This window comes from Protomyctophum bolini, assembly GCF_963924005.1.
Source record: "Protomyctophum bolini genome assembly, chromosome: 23".
NCBI lineage: Eukaryota > Metazoa > Chordata > Actinopteri > Myctophiformes > Myctophidae > Protomyctophum > Protomyctophum bolini.
The window spans coordinates 27,407,863-27,428,329 of NC_137884.1; the positions used below are offsets into that span (position 1 = coordinate 27,407,863).

Below are 20,467 nucleotides of genomic sequence, written 5' to 3' on the forward strand. Positions count from 1 at the left end.
GTACTTGGAGGGCATGAACTTGTGTAGGAATGTGCACATGTGTGTGCACACGCACACACACACATACACACACATGCACGCAAGCGTGCCTATGAACTTCACCTTGGAGTTGGATTTCTTCTGGATGCCTTCGTAGCTGGCTCCCTCCTCTGGCTGAGTGACACGAGGGGCTTTGCCATCAGCGATCATCTGAACGGACTCCACCTGTCAGTCCCATAGACACACACACATCAGTAACTAAAAGTGTAGCGCTCCAATTCACCGTGCAAGAGAACACTTCCAATTAGAACGCATCCTTATACTTATAGGCGTCTGTCTTTCAGTCGGAAATCCATCCAAGTACAAGTTCTCTTTATTAGCACCCAAAAGGTCAATTAGTTGTCCAAACAGGGGATTTAGCAATCCAGAGTTTATGACAAACAATCACGACAATACAGAACATCAACACTTAAAAACAGCTATACTCATAGTTTCAAAAACAGTAGTACATACTAAGGAGGAGATGGTCAGGACAAAGAGCTTTTACACAGTCAACATACACTCACTCAATCAGAGCTTACAGTAAGTGTTGTGCGTAGACCAGGTGCATTGTTTAGTAGTGCAATGGCTGCAACAAATTCTGTCTGGTTTTGTTCTACACTGTGGGCCGCAAACCAACAGCCTGCCTGAGGGAGCTGAATGAATTTGCCATGTAAAGGATGGTCTAGAATCTAGAAGTTTAGAAGGACAGAGCTTGAATTACGTGGAAATAAGCTTACTATCCAAATTGACAATTTGGTTCAGAGAAGTTTTGGGTTTCCAGAGACAGGTTACCAAACTGTGATATAAGGGGAAGATGATTTAACGACAGCTTAATGAAAAAGGGTCATCATGGTTTTATCAATTTGACAACTTTCTAAGATAAAACAAGCACAGATATCCCTTTTTACTGAATACTCACTCACTGCCGCACAGTTCTTCTTGAAGGTCTATTTAGAATCTATGACTGCCCCAAGTTACCCATGTAGCTTCCTACACAGTCCACAGCAGTAATGCACCATATAATCGGTAGCATATCGAAATCGGCCATAGAATTGCCATATCGTATCGGAGAACATAGCCTTGGGTTGAGCCAGTAATAGAGCATAATACATCTGATAAAATGGCGTTTTACTTTTACGCTTTGTGTACCATTTGACAGAAAGTCCAACATGCAACCCACCAGACTGGTTTGAACAACGTCAGTGTGGCTTGCAGATGGTGAGATATGGTTACCATGGTATGGTTACCATGGCAGATGGTGAGATATGGTTACCATGGCAGATGGTGAGATATGGTTACCATGGCCTTGATGCCCTCTGGGAAGAGGAAGCGGTTGTAGAGCGCGTCTACGGTGTCGTTGGGCTCTACGTCACAGGACCTCTGGAGGAGGACCGGCCCGGTGTCCAGCCCATCGTCGGCCCAGAAGATCGAGAAGCCGGCTTTCTTATCTCCGTGGATCAGCGTCCTGTGGGTGATAAGGGACACAAATATCCTTTAACTGAGCAGCCACAAAACTTTCACATCATAAAGCACAGTGTCATAAATAAACACAACCAGGCATCAAGATATAAGCAGATGATAAAAGGGGATCATACAAGGACAAAATGGCTGGATGATATTGGTGGCTATGCTGTAATTCTCTGCATAAACAAGCTTTCAACTCATTAGTTGTAATAGTAATTTGGCCAACCACACTGAAAGGGCCACATCATTTATAAACAAATACAAAGTAACATGTCTTATGACTTTGCTTTTCTCAAAGACTGACCTAAAGACTGACCTAAATCAATGTCAATTATTCTACTGCTATTAATAATACTAGAGTCAGGTGGAACGATGCAAGTTGGAAATGCATGCCCCCCACACAGATATTATGGCTGTGTCCCTTTTATGCTCATATGGAGAGGCTTTTGTGCTGGTTTTGGACAACCGGCTATCCGACGGGACTCGACACCGGGCACTGCGCTCCCTGTGGTGGTGTGGAACGTGGGTGTCACATTTTAAGTCGGTGGGGCGAACGGTTCTGGAGTTACGTGGATTACACACGTACACACAGAGATGTGTTGCATTTCTAGATAGATAATGATTGAATATTCGGCCATGTGTATTTAAATCAGAGGCCGTGTTAGGCACACACAAACACAGACTCTCTGAGTCATTCAGCAAGGCTAGAGTGACCATTGGCTCCCAACCTTTATGACTGGCAACCCCCCAAAATAAGTCTGGCTACCCCCTCCTTCACTCACAACTCACCAATCTGACAACATACATGCACTGACTGGACAAGCACGTGTGTGGCTTGTGACGTCATCTTGTAGTTTGGTGGTCACCTCACCACCGAAAACACAGACTATGTATGAGCCTTGAGTCTTGCCTGCTGCATGTAATGCAAAGCCTGCAGTATTACAGTTTGAGTCTCCCCAGGTTCTTATACAGTAGGAAGAGAAGTGTGCAAAAACTATTTTTCAGAAAAAGGTTGCTAATTTAAATATTCTTGATGGTTCTTCCACTACTACTAAAATGTAGTTACTGCGTTTTGTTAATTTCTTTCTAATAATAATCAACTTTGACCATTATTATCGGGAACAAAAAATGAAATATTCTGAACCAATTTTGATTAGAAGCCAAAACCAAGATTATAATGATCACTATAGTATCCATCTGGCGCCACCACCCGCATATGGGTATTTTGTGTCTGTTCTGGAGACCGAGGGCTGCATCTCTATTCTCTGCTATGCACCAGCTTACGCACACACCCACACACACACCCACCCACACACACACACACACACACGAGCAGTGATAACAGGGGCAGAGGGAGCAGATACGTAGCTTAGAAAGAAAGATAAGGAAACCAGCATGCGTTGAAACAACAGGTCAGCCAGAACTGGTTCAAGCCTAATAAGGCTGACCAGTTACTGTAGGACCAAACTATCTCAAACTGACCCAGTCCAGAAGCAACGTAATGTAAACTAGGGCATATGTTACTGTAGCACCAAACCATCCCAAACTGCCCAGTCCAGAAGCCCAAAACTGCCTATACTTACAGTACATTACATGTATACTGTAGGACATTAATAATGGTTGTCATTCATTTTGATAAGCTAAAATGTACATGCCATATAGATTCACAAAAGAATGTGCATATATGTCCTTTCTAGTTATTAAGCAAAAAACACTTCCTTGTCATTCTCTGCAGACACTCAAGGCCATGTGAGGTTAAAAGAGAAAGTCTTCTGAAAGAATATATATTCAAAGATCCGTGCCGCATTTTTACGATTTAAAGAAAATAGCAGAATCTACAAGCTCGTAGCGCGCCACTCGGTGGCTACTGAATTTTACAAATACATATTCCAATCCAGACTGCATGCAGGTCTTATGGTAATTGTTTAAGGAGAGCATCATTGCTTATTTTTGGTGGCTCAGCCGTATAAGCTTAAAACCCCAACTAATTCTAGCATGATGGATTACATACTGTAACTCAAACTGATTTAGACGCCTCAAGGAACATATTGGTAATGAGTGGAATCTGGAATGAAAGCCATAAACTGTGAGTACAGTAAGTGCATGTCACAGTTTATTATCCTTTTCCTCTGATGGAAACCGATTTTGATCAGGAGCCAATGAGCAACAATTAGCCTACATACAGTACATGTATTAATAGGGATACAAGGTTTCAGCCAATCAGACCTGATATCAGTCATACAAACAGCCAGAATATATGATTGACAACTCTCAGAGAGGCGAGGGCCAATCAAAGCACCACGCCAATCCGTTACCATGGAGAAGGCCCGTATACGTAGGTGAGTGATGTGGCCAAGAGCACACATCCCATTGCCCTAAAAAAAAAGGTCTGCCAAAAAGCCAATTTTATAGACTCCGAAGAATATGCCCCACAATAGTCAGCTGACTACTGACTTTAGGACTCCCTTTTTTTGTTCTTCCAAGTTCTATCCACCTTGCACTGTCAACCACAGTACCTAAATGCACACAGACAGTCTTCACACACACACACACACACACACACACACACACACCTCCTAATCCTTAATCCCCAACACTTATCTTTAACTACTCATCCACTTCCCCCCTCGCCCACCCTGCCTCGTCCATTCCCCCCCAACACCCTCCCTCCTCCTCCTCCTCCTCCCCCTCCTCCTCCTCCTCCTCCCTCCCTCCCTCCCTCCTCCTCCTCACCAGTTGATGGCGGACGCCCCCCGGTGCAGCGGTAGGATGGAGGGGTGGTAGATGATGGAGCCGTGCTTGGGGTGATCGATGACGTTCATGGGGATGAACTGGGAGCAGAAGGGCATGACGTTCAGCTCCGCCCCCACCGCCTTGTAGGCCTCCACCACCTCCGGGATGGGCTGACCCTTCAGGCGCCACCGCGGGAACTTGAACACCGGCGTCCCGTCCTTCTCTGCCGCCACAGCTGATGAGGAGGGGGAGGGGGAGGGGGGGAGAGAGAGAGATAGAGAGATAATCGATTAAAGGAAGTCAGGTTTTGCCTTTAGTCAACTAGGCTTGACTTGAACTTGACCCCTACCTGCTGGGGCTCTGCTCAGAGACGAAATGTTTTTTATAATCGTCATGCCCCCCCCCCCAGTTTTTTTTTTTTTAGTTTAACACTAAACCCAAGCATTTAGGTTCTAAAGACTTATTTGTAACACTTTTTTTAAACGTCACAGTGTTTAGATTATAAACAGAAGAGCCTCTTTAAATGCCATGTTTAAACTGAGTCATCTGGTAGGCTACTCCTTTCCATTGTGAACAAGTAGCCTAAGCAGAGTACAGTACTGTATGCAACTATGCATAATTGCATACACATACAGTACTGTATGCAACTATGCATGCATACACATACAGTACTGTATGCATAGTTGCATACCCACCTGGCAGGTGAAAACAAGATTAGCATTTGAATGCCTGATCTGCATGTGTACAAGGGGACAGGCAATACCGACAGCCGCTCAGCAAGAAGACAATATTTTAGGCCAATACAAAAAAAAAACGATATACCAAATTTCCCACCCCTCAAGTTAACCCCGCGGCTGCCGGACTAGCACTACAATCCTGGCGGCGGTATAGTACAGTATACTGTATGAACTCCATGTCAGCATTGAGTTGTGTTTCCGGTCCATGACCGGTTCAGCTCGCTCTGGGCAGCGGTGTCGAGATGCCCTCGGGTCGGGTCAGGTGATTCTGATACTGCTCACACCAGTGTTTCGCAATAAACACACACCCCCCACCAAGAGGGTTTAGAGCAGGGGTGGGAAACTGGTGGCCCGGGGGCCACATGCGGCCCCCACCTTCACTTAATGCATGTTAATATCAGAATACTGATATAGTATTGATTTCAGCTGTTACAATTCCAAACCCGCTTTAATTACTTCATGACATGTATTAAATGACTAGTACGTAATGACTATAGTATTAAAACGTTCCTGTCTTTTTGTGTCCAATGTAGTTATGTTAACAGTTTATAAAGTTAACATAACTATAACTAAATGCATTTGTAATTCAATAAAAATGTTACTTTTCAGGCTTCCAATTCAAAAATAGCAAAAAAATATTCAGGTTTTCAATTCAAAAATAGCAAAAATAGCTGATCTACAAGCTCAAAACGTGTCGCAGTGAGCTTGACTCATCATCAGTGAGTGTGGAAATGTATTGGCCCTCGTCATCGTAAAGGTTGCCCAGCCCTGGTTTAGAGCCATGGGTAACATGGGGTCAATTGTCAGCGAGGCAGTGAGAGAGAGAGAGAGAACTTGGCCTCACAGCCATGGTTGTTCTGCGTTTCAAATGAGGGCCATGCTGTGACCAACTGAGCACTCTGGGGTGTTTGGCTTTAGTCGGTAGTACAACCGTACAAATGACTTGTTATTTATAAGCCTGCAACTATTGCCAGGATTCAAAGTTAACGAGGAGAGAGGGCACCAAAACCCCTCAATGAATGTTTTCATGAAGGCACATGTATGGAAGAGTGGAAAGACATGCGTATACTGTTCAGAGTAGGTAGGTGGGTGATCATTAGTGCTGCCAGAATTGGCCAAAAATGACATTTGAATATTCCTTTTAAAACACCTATGGATTCGAACGAACTTCTGATTATTTCGAATGTCGAATGTATGATTTTTAATATGAATATTGCAGCCTAATATACTGTAAAACGTTATCTTTCTTTCTCTCTGTGGTCTGATCCTGTATGGGCCGCGTTTTTGTGCTGAGAAATGGAGGAGTTCAGTGTTGATGATGATTCCTCATCTTCATTCATTGCATCAGAACCAAAAGGCCCAGATCAGACCCGGCGGTGGTAGAACTTTTCAACTGGCTTCTCTGCATCTCCCGGGCCACACAGGGCCTCTCCCTGACCACTGACCAGACAATGGAACCACTATCCCATCAGCTAACGCAGGATAAAGGCTTGTCTTTGTGCAGGACCACTGTGTGCAGAGTCAACACGCATCTACCTCAACCACAGACCCCAGAGAGACCACCGAAGGCCCCACGCAGCTCGACACTATAGATTAACCTGGCCTGGTTGTGACCAATACAGGCCTAGAGTCAGTAGAGTGCAGCTACTGACACTAGACAACCTGGCCTGGTTGTGACCAATACAGGTCTGGAGTCAGTAGAGTGCAGCTACTGACACTAGACAACCTGGCCTGGTTGTGACCAATACAGGCCTAGAGTCAGTAGAGTGCAGCTAAACATTGTGGGCACCAATTTATTTTTCAAAATGCTTTGGAAAATGGTCAATAATGTCAAGTATAAAAGATTTTAACATGCTAGCGATATTCTCATTATCGGAAATCTAATCTATCTTAATAACCTAATTTGTTTTTATTTTGGACATCTGTTTATGTCTAAAATTTGAGACCCCCATTATAAAAATCACACCAGTGTGAAGTGAGGGGCGCTAATATATTAAAGTCTCACTCATGTTGCTATGATTAGGTGATGTAATGGTGAAGTAAAACAAACATTAGATTATCTTTATTGTTAATGCAGCATTGATGTGTGTGTTAGGGACAAGATGACGTACGTTTTCCCTTCATTGTCAATGGCGTTTTTTAAAACAAACATTGAACTCAAATCAAACATTAAACCTGTATATAGGAGGGGCTAGCACCCCTCAAAAATAAATGTAATATAATGTATTAATACAAATACAAAATAGATCACACCTGTGTGAAGAGAGGGGCGCTCTTATCATCGTACATCATCATGATGTAACATGTCTGTTTGCTCAGACACATATGACGTAAATTCTCCATTCATTGTCAATGGGAATTTAATGTTTGTGTAAGACACAAATCTACACTAATGGGTATCAAATAAGTAATGGCGGTCAGAGTTCTCAGGTGCCACTATTCCTAACAGATAGGAAAGGAAAGGAAAGGTACTATGTTCCCTGCTCATAGAACATTTCATGGTAGGGGTTCAATGCCTTGCTCAAGGGCACTTCAGCGGTGGTAATTTTAACGTGCCGGTCCGGGGATACGAACTAGCGACCTTCCGATATCAAGACCGCTCCGCAAACCGTTCGGCCACTGCTGCCCCAAATATGATAGATCGTAGTAGAAGAGGTGACTCACCCAGAGGGTGAGGGTTAGAAGATGGACTCACCCAGAGGGTGAGGGTTAGAAGATGGACTCACCCAGAGGGTGAGGGTTAGAAGATGGACTCACCCAGAGGGTGAGGGTTAGAAGATGGACTCACCCAGAGGGTGAGGGTTAGAAGATGGACTCACCCAGAGGGTGAGGGTTAGAAGGTGGACTCACCCAGAGGGTGAGGGTTAGAAGATGGACTCACCCAGAGGGTGAGGGTTAGAAGAGGTGACTCACCCAGAGGGTGAGGGTTAGAAGGTGGACTCACCCAGAGGGTGAGGGTTAGAAGATGGACTCACCCAGAGGGTCTGCCTTGCCATCCCTGTCAGGGACGGTGAACACGCCCACCACCTTGTGGCCCTGTTTCCTTAGGTTGGTGTACACCTCCTGGCCAAACAAGCTCTGGCCAATCAGAGCTAGTTTCAGCTTATTTTGGTAATAATGCTGTAAAAGAATAAAGAACGGCTGATTAATTCAAACTCAATGGAAACAACATCCATCCAGACATGGCAAGACAGTATGTTTCCATTTAGTCTTACCGGTATATATCCTCTACTAAGTTACACTGCAAATCTGACTAAAGCATGCATAATATTTCCCTCTGCATTAAGACCTCTGCAAATCCCTTGACTCCTTCAAAACCGCTCTCAAAGGGCACCTACGAACTGGCCCCCGGAAAATCTAAATACCCCCCCCCACCACCACAACTTTTTCCCCTCACTCTTTTCCCTTTTTACCTCCTTTATGATGAATTCCTGTTCTGTTCTTTGGCTATATAGAAGTGTCTATTTGTACGTCTCTAAATGTTTTGATGAATTGAACAAGGTGGACCCTCTTGTAAACAAGTGTAATGCTTAATTAGGTCGTCCACTCACAGGAGTTAACAGTCTTTGTATTGAGTTTTGCTTGAAATGTACTGTAATTCTGCAAACTGTTAATACGTACATATTTCAATGAATCAAGTTACACCACACATTGCCTCTGGCAAATGTAAATAAATTCTGGCTAATCTCAATGGCCACACACGTCACTGCTATACAGTCAATGGTGAGCACTGCCCAGTGTGATTGGCTGCAGAAAGCACAACAGCGTTCCTTCAAAATTTCAAATGAAGTAATAGTACTGTAGCATGGAAAGGAGGGAGGTGTCAGGTTTCCTGTACAGTTAACAGTCAAGTTAAACCCACGAGGCACAGCCAGTACAGTCTAGACATTTGCATTGCAAGGATATTGCATATGGCTCCAAATCAATGTGATAATGCAAACGGTCGTAAAAAATAAATAAATGCATGAATGAAACGGTTCTCTAATGTAAACAGATTGTAAAATAAACACCTGCTAAAAAACACAACCCAACTTGCAAAACCGCGATAAATAAACAGGGATAAATAACAATATCCTCGTCCCAATTCTGCTGTGCAATTCTGCTGAAGCACAATAATCACATTAAACTTGCAGCTTGTGCACGACAGGCTGCAGAAGGGGCTAAGCTATAGCCTACCTACTGACAGCCTGACAGTCAAATCGCAGAGCATTCCACAGCTATGCTGATGCAACTCCACTGTAGAATGTACAGTAGTAAGCTGAATACAGTAACGTCCACTATAGTATTAACGTGGCGTTGGCAGTCAAACGTTTCACGATACTGACCTGGTGCTATCTGTATCTGACAATGTCAGACTGACATTCTAAGATAAAGAGTGATAACCATGCAGCAAGCAAGCAACAATGTAATTATGTTCTGGCACTGTACAGGTCCAGTTAGCTCTGTAGAAGGCTATGGACCTGCAGAGCTAAGGTCCAGTGCAAAATAGGCTAAGTTAACGTACGTTTACGTGCAATATTGTAACACATTGAACTTGAAGATTCGGGGTTTTGAGTGCAACTGCAATATTAGTCATAATAACATAAACGCTACTCACGGAGGACGTGGAGAATTTTCTTATGACTTGATTCGCTGTCCACAACATGATGATGGCGGTGTTTTTTTCCCCCTCTAAATCTAATTAAAATCCACAACACTGGGCAACGTGCGCTCCTGGTGAGTGACACACAACACACACACAAACACACACCTGCCTGTGTTGGGCGATGTGCGTGTGTTGGAGACCGTTTGGTGACAGCCGTGGCGTAGCTCGTCACAGCCAGCTTATACCAGACACACCGTGCGTGGTGTTACGTGCCTTGTGCGTGCGCGCACACGAGTCACGACCACTGCCCCCCTACGTAGCCTATATGTATGGGAGGAGGGGTTATTATGGAATCATCATAATAATACATTATTTACCGGTATATGACATGTTAAAAAGGTTTTGATTGATTGAAAATTGTATTTCTCAGTATGTAGAATGGGTCCATTTTTTCAAGTTTTTGATGAATTGAACAAGGTGGGCCCTCTTGTAAAATAAACAAGTGTAATGCTTTATTGGGTCGTCCACTCACAGATAACAGTCTTTGTAATTGAGTTGTGCTTGAAATGTACTGTCATTCTGCAAACTGTTAATAAATATTCCAATCAATCAATCAACCAATGCATCAATCCAAAAACTGTTACTTGTGGACGACACCATGATAAAGCATTTAATAACACTTGTTTACAACAGGGTCCACCATTTTCAATTAATCAGAACATTTATATAGGTGCCACACTGCCAAGCTGCTAATTGGCAACGGCATGTCATTCAATCAAACCTCGCAAGATGGCGCCACCTGTCAATTGAACGGTTCCTCAAGCGAGGCCATTTCCATCGTCCATGCGCACTCATTCACTTATCGTACATACACACGCACGCTGTTTCTCTCTCTCTCTCTCTCACACACACACACACACACACACACGCTAACACACACATACACACACACATACACACGTATGTTGTGTCAGTTTTGATATTTAAGCATACAAACGAGATGACCTTCACTGAAATCTATATAGCAATTAATTAACTCTTATATTACATAATGGTTAATAAGCTGACAACAAGTAAGTTTCACTTATCAAACAGCTGATAGTTAATTTGTCCATGCTGATCTGTGCACCTGTAGCTGATATCAGTGTACACCTTCCCAGTGCCCCTATGGTACACCTGTCCTGACTCCCACAGCAGTGGACAGTACACAGTGGTCTGCAATCAGCCACTATCAACTGCCCCACACAGGATCCCATGTGGGGCAAAGGTCCAAACGGTCACTACACACACACACACACACACATTAGGCTCTGAACCAAAGCTGTATAGCACCGTTTCTCAACATGTGGGCCATGATGATATTGCAAGTGGGCCCCCGAATAACACCACTTTTTCCCCCCATTTTATCAAAGACACGTGAGTTTTCACTGTAGCCTAATACCAAACTAGTGTACCGTATACTATACTAGGAAGGGGGGGGGGGGGGGGGAGGAGTGCACGGGAACTGGCACGAGAATAACTGAGGCCCCTTTTCCAACGGTTGGGAAAGAACTGAACCGGTTCCCATTGGGAACCAACCGGTGGAAAAGGGGGTCTCAGTGGCAGGGAGTGTACGGGAAGTGCTATGGGAATAACTGAGTGCCGTTTGTGGCCTCTATACAATATATAATATAATATACTATCAAACAGTACATTCTGTATAAGACATGTCATACACTAGAAGAACATATATATCAGGAGGAGATTCCTGATAGAATTCATGGGATAATTTCTCTGGGAGATTATATTCTTGCATGCTTGAAAGTATTATGTCCAAGACAAGACGCCACAAAACGATTCAATAAGAACAGGGGACCAACTGAGATTTATTTGTGTGCAGAACGGCTTTTACAACGTTAAAAAGAGAACTAACAGTAAGTGCACTGTCTGGTGGTACAGTAGGTCACACACAGGACCTTTTCACTCACTAGGGCTGTCGGGTTTGGGATGATGACATATTGTTCCTCTACTACTCCTTACATGAATTACTCCAACAAACGGGTTTGGCAACGGTTTTGACAACTCCCTCCGAAACCGCAGAGCCTTAAACGTTTTATTCCTTCACTTTGATCGACAGAAAGTGCTGCTGGTCACCTTCGCAGGTCAACAGACTAGACATCAGTCATCAGGACACACAACAGTGCTTAAAGAGTGTAGAATTAAATCTGGAAAACAAATGAAATAGCAGGCCTCGCCTCTAGAAAGGCCTTAATCCCAGAAGCCAGAGAGATAAACGGCCCAAATCTCTTTCACTGGCCAGAAATCGAAGTACTATTGGTGCCACAGCAAACAGGAGTGTGAGATATAAATGCCCCCAATGGTAAATATCAAAAGGAGATGTATGGGTTCAGGCGCACTTCTCTCACGGACAATGCATTCTTGTAGGATCCATGCCTAGTGTTATTACACTAGTCTAAAACACATTACACGTGACAATACTATCTCCCTTTTAGCGCCATGAGTCTCTGCTGCCGTAACGCAGGGGCAGGCAGGGTGATGACATCACAGGAAACGAATTCCTGCTCCGAACTGGACACCGTCACATATCCTGTGCAGGGAGAGAAGACGAGGAAGAGAGAGTCAGTTGACGCCGAGTGTGTGTCTTAAATAATACGTATAAATATAAGGCTAGGTCTGGCAACGGCAGTATGTATCATCCTACAGTACCTGTCTCCACTCTGCACTCCCATGGGTACACAGTAGTTACAGTAGTTACAGTATCATCCTATACCGTACCTGTCTCCACTCTGCACTCCCATGGGTACACAGTAGTTACAGTATCATCCTATACCGTACCTGTCTCCACTCTGCACTCCCATGGGTACACAGTAGTTCAGCTCCAGTCTGGCAATGTTCCCGAGGCGCAAGACAATGCCGGCGCCATATGACCAGCGGATGCACTCTGCTAGTTTCTGAAGGTGTGCCTGGGGACCATCACCTAAACACACATATTCGTAGAATATATCATATATAATATAGAATACTCACTATAAGAATAATCAATAGTTGCAGTCCTACTCGCTACAATGAAGGTGGTTTACTGTAGGTTGCAGAGGTTGTACACATACCGTAGTTTAGGTTGCAGAGGTTGTACACCTACCGTAGTTTAGGTTGCAGAGGTTGCCGGCATTGAGGAAGAAATGTGTTCTGAAGAGGTCTCCGAAGCCCCCCTTGCCTGGTCGGAAGGGCAGCGGGGTGTACAGATGGAGTCCACCTGCCCAATACGCCTCCCCACCGAGGTAGTCACCTGGAAAATGTCCAAAGGTCATTGTAAATCTGTGAATATTCACTAATTAATGATGTAAAAAAAGAAAAAAACTAACAAAGTTTAATGAGTTTAATGAGATTCAAATAAAAATGTTCTATGGAATACATTTCCAGACATTGACTTGACTACCTATTTCAATGACAGCTGTGGTCAGTTTGCCTCAAGGTCAGATTGACAGGTGGCTCAGGGGTAGAGTGGCTGGATGGTAACCCGCAAGGTTGCCAGTAACTCCCCCAGAGTTAGTATCGAAGTGTCCTTGAGCAAGACACTGAACCCCTAATTGCTCCTGAGGTGCTGTTTGGTGCTTTGCATGGTTTCCGCCGCAGAATGTGTGTGTGAATGGGTGAATGTAATGCACAATCTATGTAAAGCGCCTTGGATAAAAGAGCTATATAAATGCACCATTTACCATTTACAAAGTCAGTAAATGAACCCACCTTCACTCTGCGGGCCAACGCTGTACATCCCAAAGCCTCGGACACTGGTGGGACCGCCGAGGTAAAACCTGGAGAGAAAATATAATTTAACAAATAAATATCATCTACACTAAAGCTTCCATATAATCTATACACTTTCACAGATTATGTAACCACTTAAACCCTATATACTTTGCTGATACTGTAGGTGTTCTTATTTCTTTGGTTTTCATAGTCATATTGTTAAATTATGTAGCCTAATTTTGTGTCTATGGAATAACGGATTTCTGTCAATAACTAGAGTCAGGGGATATTTAGGGCTGTCACGATCATCTTTGGCATTTGGAACACTGGAAACGTACAGTATTCTGCAAATAATAATTACATTTCTGTTTGGCTTTTTAGGTTGGCTTTGTAAACAAAGATTTCACATGGTGATATGACAAATGACTTAAATATACAAACGGTAAGATATTCAACCATTAATTAATTAATTAATAATAATAATAATCATTTCAATTATCTTGCGATTGGGCAATTTTGTAATAATTCCGACAGGCCCAGAGATGTGTCAAAAGACTGCGTACCGGTCAGCGATGCAAGAGGGCTGTTCTCCGAGGGGATAGAGCACCCCACCCCAGAGAGAGGCAGATAAGACCTGGGGAAAAACAATGAAACAGTCCTTAACCTAAGATTCTACAAATGTCTTCTAAAACATGACAGTTTTTCTGAAAACCCTATGTTTCTAATATGTCAGTGGTTCTCAAACATTTTCATGTCAAGGACCCCCAGAATTATCTGTATTTGGCCACCGAGCCCCATCTAAAAATATGTTGTAGAATACTATAAAATAATCTACAATCTTTACATTAGACATATTAAAGGCTCAATTCTGTTGCATGCTGCCACCCTGTGGTTAATCCGTGCAACTACAGTTATGTGTGCTTGAATTTGAGTTTTACAATCCAGGTCGACCTATTACTGTATATTAAAAGGACGCAACTGGTGTATTTTAACATTTATTTCCATCTACATAATCCATCAGTCAAGAGTCAAGACATGGACAAGTTAAATAACTATTATTTATAATATATAAAGGAATTGCAACCCTGTAACAGCACACCATGGCATGTTGCAAATTCAATTATTATATATTTAAGTAAAGATCAACATATATTCAATTATTAGGCATTTGTCTGGCAGCTTTAGAACTTAGACAACCACTAAGATAAGAGGATTCCATGTTAACACATCCTCCTGAGAATGGATGAAGAAATATAGAAGTAAGATATACAAACTAAAAAACTAAATCTAAACAAAATGCAACAAGATGAAACTAAATCAAATGAAGCTATATATAGTGTCAGTGTTTCTCTAATATTTAGAGAGTTTAAAGATAATGGTTAAAGTTCATACCGAGTCCCAGAACAGCTGTTTGTTGAGCTGCAGCTCAAAGTCCTCCTTCAGAAAGCTAGCGTCTCCACCGGTGTATCCAGCCAGCTCCTACAGGGCCGGCAAACACACGTCAGATGGCGAGGAAGGACAGTAAGTTGATGTACAGTAAGGAAGGACAGTAACGTGATGTCTCATGATGCCACACGACTCGGCACTACAGCACCAGAGCCATCGAATAGAAGAGTTACGACATAGAGGGGTACGTACAGAGCCATCTAATGGAAGAGTTACGACATTGAGGGGGCAGAAACCGAGCGCTCGAGCGCTGTTCATGCAGCCTGAACTGAGACAAGCTGGAGTTGGAAATACATCGTTTTCAACGAGGGGCGGTGCAAATAAGAGCTGTTTTAAGCATGTGTGCAACATGACAACTGTTTTAAAGTATTGTACAGTAACAACTAAAGTCTCTTTAATGTTTATGTTGTACTATTACTACAAAACAATTTTAAACTAAGGGGATTTAAGATCATTAAAGCTGGGCTGTTGCCCTGAGTCCAATGCATTTCTGCCTACTTCCGGTCCAGGACTTGGCCCAGTTGGTTGTCCCCACACGCTCAATGCGTAGTCTATGTAGGAGAGCCAGCCGCCATTGGACAGAAGCCCCATGAAGTGAACGCAGTTTGCGTAACTCTGTCTATATCTAAGGCTCTGCACTGCACAGACAGACTGACTTACCTGATTGATTCTAAGTAAGGCACCTTTCTTGGGGAAGATTGCAGAATTCCTCGTGTCGATCGACATGGTGTGCTGGAAAATTAAAAGTGCCATCGATTAACGACAATGTTTCACTTGTGATGTGATGTATATATTATTATATTCGCATATATGCACAGGGAAATACAGTACAGCTGCACACGGTCTACTCTACAGTACAAAGAGGGAAACATTATGATGCACTGGAGTCTGGAGCTTAGAAGAGGATTATTAAAACATATATAATAATAATGAATTGCAATTTTATAGCGCTTTTCCCAAGTGCTCAAAGCGCTTTACAATTGTTCATTCATTCATACGTTGGGAGGTGAAGCGGCGAACAGTCGACGTCCTCACTTCCCACACCAATGGTGACGAGCTCACACTGACCGACTCATTGGAGGCAATGTAGGGTTCAGTGTCTTGCCCAAGGACACTTCCACATGTGGACAGGAGGAGGAGGAGCCGGGATTCGAACCGCCGACCCAGGGATCATTGGACGACCTGCTCTACCTCCTGAGCCACAGCCACAGCCCTAAATACATACCGAGAGCGCAGACTTCAAAGAGTGTCCACTCTCCTCTCGCACTGCGAACGAGGCACTGCGTGCTAGACAGCCCAGCTCCCTCCAGACGCCCTCCCATTTCAACATATGGTTGGTCATCCCTAGAGGGAACTGCAGGAGGGAAGAGAATCAAATCAAATCAATTTATATAGCACATTTAAAAACAACTCTCATTGTACCAAAGTTTCGGATCAATATGCTGTCGGAAAAAAGACCTGCACCCGAAACGGCAACCAATGGGTGCGAAGAGGGGCAGAACCACAGGGGCGGGACTTGACAAAGAAACAGCACAGAAAAGTGTCTTACGTTTAGCTCTGCTGACATCCCTCTGTCTGTCTCCTTCAGGGAGCTCCATGGAAACTGGCCGGTGACTTTGTACATGTTGAGAGTGAGGCTGAAACAGAGACACCACCAATAAGCAATAACCGTGAGCAAATACATAATATCACGCAGCAACAGTGTTGTTTTCGTCGACTAAGACTAAGACCGTTCGTCTGAGTCTACGGAGAAAATGAAGGCGCTGGTGTATTTTTGCACACATACTTGTCACACGGGAGTGCCAGCTCATACCGTCATATGTCATGACCATCAAACAGAACCACTTGCGTTTACACTCTCATCTTTCACTTTTGCCCCAAGTGATCATTATAATAAACAGTCACGCTAAGAAGGGAATGATGTGATGTTTGCTTCTTCAATGAGATCAGTAGCATATCGGTGGCCATACTTGCGTTCGAAGTGTCCAGGCTGAGGTTTGAAGAAGGACAGGCCATAGGACGTCTCCTTGGTCCCATAAGAGAACTGGAAGGTCATCTTCTCAGCACGACCCATCATGTTAGGTAGTTTCACGCCCAGAACCTGAGAGAAAGACACTGTGTCACACTAGGGCTTTAAGCAACTAGTCCACTATTCAACTAGTCCACTAGTAAGTCCACTAGTCGACCTTGTTGGTACTAGTTGACTAGGCGCACTATGAGCTTGTATATCTGCTATTTTTCAATAGCTAAAGTATAACATAACGCTAAACGCTTAGTTAAAACACGCAAAGGGGTTCCCGCTCAGAATGGGTTCACTTATTTTATGTCCGAGTCCTGAATTCAAGGTCAACTGGAGCTCTTGGTTCCAGTGTGAATCCAGATGAGCATGGATAGGATGACCGTCCTAGCGAGAAGAACTATCCAATCTGGCAAAGCAACACCTCAATTAGAGGTCTTCGCAAGGACATCGGTGATAAATACCACAAAAGTAAATTGTCAAGCGTAAAAGTACTATTCATTATTTTTTCTTACCATACTCCCTTCATTGTTGCCAACCATGGTGTTGTAGCTTCCCGTCAGCCTCTTAACCTCCGTCACCTCAAAGGTCACATCGAGACCGTTGGGCAAAGCATCGGCACCTACAGTAGAGGAGACGAGATGACGTGATGAACGTTAGGGGGATTCCTTCGTCTCGAGACAACTCACGCCGTTACACAGCGAGTGGAGTCTGGTCTGTAGGTCTTGGAACGACCTACAGACCAGACTCAAACTGGCTGCTGTGATCCCCCTAGTGAGCTTTAAAAGGATTGCCATCATGGGCACACTTCCCTTACACTGCTCCTGCTTTGACGTATAGCAACTGTCTGCTTGCTTTTTAGTCTACTAGCAATTTCCGTTGCTTAGTTTTTATTTATTAGTCCTCATTGGTCGCGTAACTAAACGTTCCCGTTCTCCCTTTGAGCTTCCTCGGTAGTGGGTACTGTATTTATGAGCATTGTATATCTGTCCTGTTTTTTTGTTGTGTATTTTTATTGTTACTGGCAGAGCTGTGTCACTTATTTTTGCCTCTTGTCTTGGCCAGATCACACTTGTAAAAGAGACTTCAGTCTGAATGTGGTTTTTACTGGTTAAATAAAACATACAAAAATAAAATAGCCATGTGGAAGGAATCCTCCTACCTTCTGACGTATCGATGAGCACCTCCACGTCTTTGAAGATACCCATGCGGAGCAGCCTCTGTCTGGCCACGTGAGACTTCTTCATGACCTGCCATGGAGAAATGGAGCTCTTCATTTTCTGCACTTTTATTTTTCAAAAACTGTGATCAACTTAACGATCACTACAGAAGTCTTTCCAGGCTTATGCAGGCTTTGTGGGTAGTTGCAGGACGGTTATTATATTATATAGCTGTGGTGTGCACACTATAGACTATTGTATTGTACTGTATGTGTCATTGTATGTTTAGTTTTACTACCATTTTAAGAGCCTGCTCAGGGACTACAGATGTAAATTAGCTCATGGCAAACTCTGATACATTTACATGGAAGTGAAAACTGACATGTTGATTAATGAGCATTGTCCCTGTCAAATAAATAAATACATATTGTCAAGCAAAAGGTTTCCAATACATACGTCGATGAGGCTTTTGGCATGGAAGACCTCAGAGATCTCATAGCCCAGCAGGTCCTCTTTAGTTCTGCCCAGACCCTGGATGTTGACGTGTTGGACCACAACCTGTAAGGAACACACATCTACTGTAAGTGGTGACATTAATTTGGGGTCATTGAAAAGAGAAGAAAAGAAAGAAGGAAATAAAGAAAGAAAAAAACCTACACCTTAATTGCAAATTACAAATACATTTAACTATAATTGTTACAAAACCCCTACAGTCCTATAGGCTTAATAAATTGCATGTGTGGACAAATTTGCAGCCAAACGTGCACGTTTATGTGCATAAAACTACACAGTCATCTCTCTCTCTCTCTATATATATATACACACACACACACACACACACACACACACACACACACACACACACAGTATACGTGTGTGTGTGTGTGTGTGTGTGTTTTGTAGTGTTCAACCTGACAGTGAACTCACATCTTTGTTCTCCAGTATCTCCTGCTTGGTCTGTTGCTCTGTTTCCGGAACTTCAATCATGTGATCGTCTGGGTTGACCCCCAAGTTGCGGCCGTGCATTGGGAGAGGATCCAAACTCTGCAGGTAAAACACACACATACACATGCATGGGACGGGACGGTACAAAGTTAACAGAACTGTAAACGACTTTATCTGAGGAGGACTGAGGCTTTTTATGGATGGGTGAATGCAAGAGACAGGCTCATTAGAAAATGGACAATCAAGAGTGTTCTTTGTATTTAGAAAGCTCAATGTTACAACCCTCTGGACAAAACCAGCTAATCTTGGAAACCGAACTTGAATTGTTTTGGCGTGCAGTTTATTAGGGAAACACTTCAGTCATCTTCCATTCTTTGTGTCCAGGTACTTTCTCGTCTAGCTGGGTTTTGATTGATTGATTGATTAAGTTACAGTTTGCAGAATTACAGTACATTTCAAGTACAACTCAATACAAAAACTGTTAACTGTGTTACTGTGAGTGGACGACACCATAAAGCATTACACTTTGTTTACAATAGGGCCCACCATTTTCAATTCATCAAAACATTTAGAGACGTACGAATATACACAACAATAGTCAAAACAGGAAATCGTCATAGGAGGTAAAAAGGGGAAAAAAACAGGGATTCAGATTTTACGGGGGCCAGTTTCGAATTGCAGCCGTCCGTAGTAGGTGCCCTTTGAGAGCGATTTTGAAGGAGTCAAGGGATTCGCATGCATGTCTTAATGACTGTTGGTGGGGCGTTCCACATTTTGGTGGCATAGGAGCGAAATGAATTTAGTCCCTTGTTTGTTCCGAATCGGGGTTGCACATGGTCACATAGTACATCGAGTACAAATGCCAGAGAGGCATCTGTACGTGTGTTGTGTCATCCACATAACACACACATAACCGAGGAGGTCATAGAGGAGAATTCCACGGAATAAGTCACGTTGCTGTTTAAAAAGAAAAGCCCAAATGCGTTTACCTTGGCATGGACAGCACCCATGGTAACGTCCTGCTATTAAAGGTCTGTTTTGTTGCAATCGGTTCACCCTTTTTTAACTGTTCCGTACAACGGATAAATAAATAAATGGCAATGACTAATTTTCACAGCAGAACCAAGCCCCCTTCAAGGGAGACGCCATGACACTTGTGACGACACGCATCCTTGCGCGGTGATTGGCCACGACGGAGCCACGCGCAGCTGCAGTGGGAGGAGACCAAAAGGTAAAGATCACGCCGCTTGATCTGCCATTTGATTTTCGTCCACCAGGTGGCGGCAGTGCGACTGAATTGATTGTGTCGTTTCTCGAAAGGGACTTCATTAATTGCCAAATTGGCTGGCTTGCTTGCGCAGATATTGGCAAAACATTACATTATTATCCAGTGTTGGACTTTGCCGACAAGTCTGCATTTTACTGCTGTAGTCTGAGTGAGTCAAATAAATAACTACTGTGTGAAATGTTTCAATATGTCTAGAGAACATGGAGAGTTTAATACTCAGACCTGTGGTAGCCAGCATTCTGGCATTTGATTGATAGCCATTATTGTCACCTTCGTCTATTATTGAGTTTGTTTGTGTACAGAATACACTAAAGCCGCTCGTTG

At 43.4% G+C, this 20,467-nt stretch overlaps 3 protein-coding genes across 3 annotated transcripts in view; all 3 read right to left on the reverse strand.

The window, feature by feature from the left end:
• aldh1l2 (aldehyde dehydrogenase 1 family, member L2) overlaps window positions 1-9,772 on the reverse strand; it is a 30,258-nt gene extending 20,486 nt beyond the window's left edge. The window contains exons 1-5 of the mRNA XM_080757815.1: window positions 9,553-9,772; window positions 7,931-8,075; window positions 4,219-4,453; window positions 1,321-1,486; window positions 103-204 (exon numbers count right to left, since the gene is read on the reverse strand). Of these exons, the coding sequence (XP_080613941.1) occupies window positions 103-204; window positions 1,321-1,486; window positions 4,219-4,453; window positions 7,931-8,075; window positions 9,553-9,600 (696 nt within the window). The 5' untranslated portion in view covers window positions 9,601-9,772. The remainder of the gene's footprint in view (window positions 1-102; window positions 205-1,320; window positions 1,487-4,218; window positions 4,454-7,930; window positions 8,076-9,552) is intronic.
• The window catches only part of mpped1 (metallophosphoesterase domain containing 1), a gene marked incomplete at its 3' end in the record, with an annotated part of 325,357 nt that overhangs the window by 70,477 nt on the left and 234,413 nt on the right, over window positions 1-20,467 (reverse strand). The gene's annotated exons all lie outside the window — the stretch shown is intronic.
• Window positions 11,386-19,999, reverse strand: samm50l (sorting and assembly machinery component 50 homolog, like). The gene is made up of 15 exons (XM_080757816.1): window positions 19,845-19,999; window positions 18,838-18,954; window positions 18,367-18,468; window positions 17,913-18,000; window positions 17,266-17,372; window positions 16,704-16,834; window positions 16,283-16,370; window positions 15,959-16,087; window positions 15,394-15,465; window positions 14,680-14,766; window positions 13,851-13,921; window positions 13,285-13,352; window positions 12,680-12,826; window positions 12,376-12,517; window positions 11,386-12,127 (listed from the first exon to the last, which is right to left on the reverse strand). Exons 1-15 carry the CDS (start codon window positions 19,863-19,865, stop codon window positions 12,082-12,084), a joined length of 1,416 nt encoding a protein of 471 aa, XP_080613942.1. The 5' UTR covers window positions 19,866-19,999; the 3' UTR covers window positions 11,386-12,081.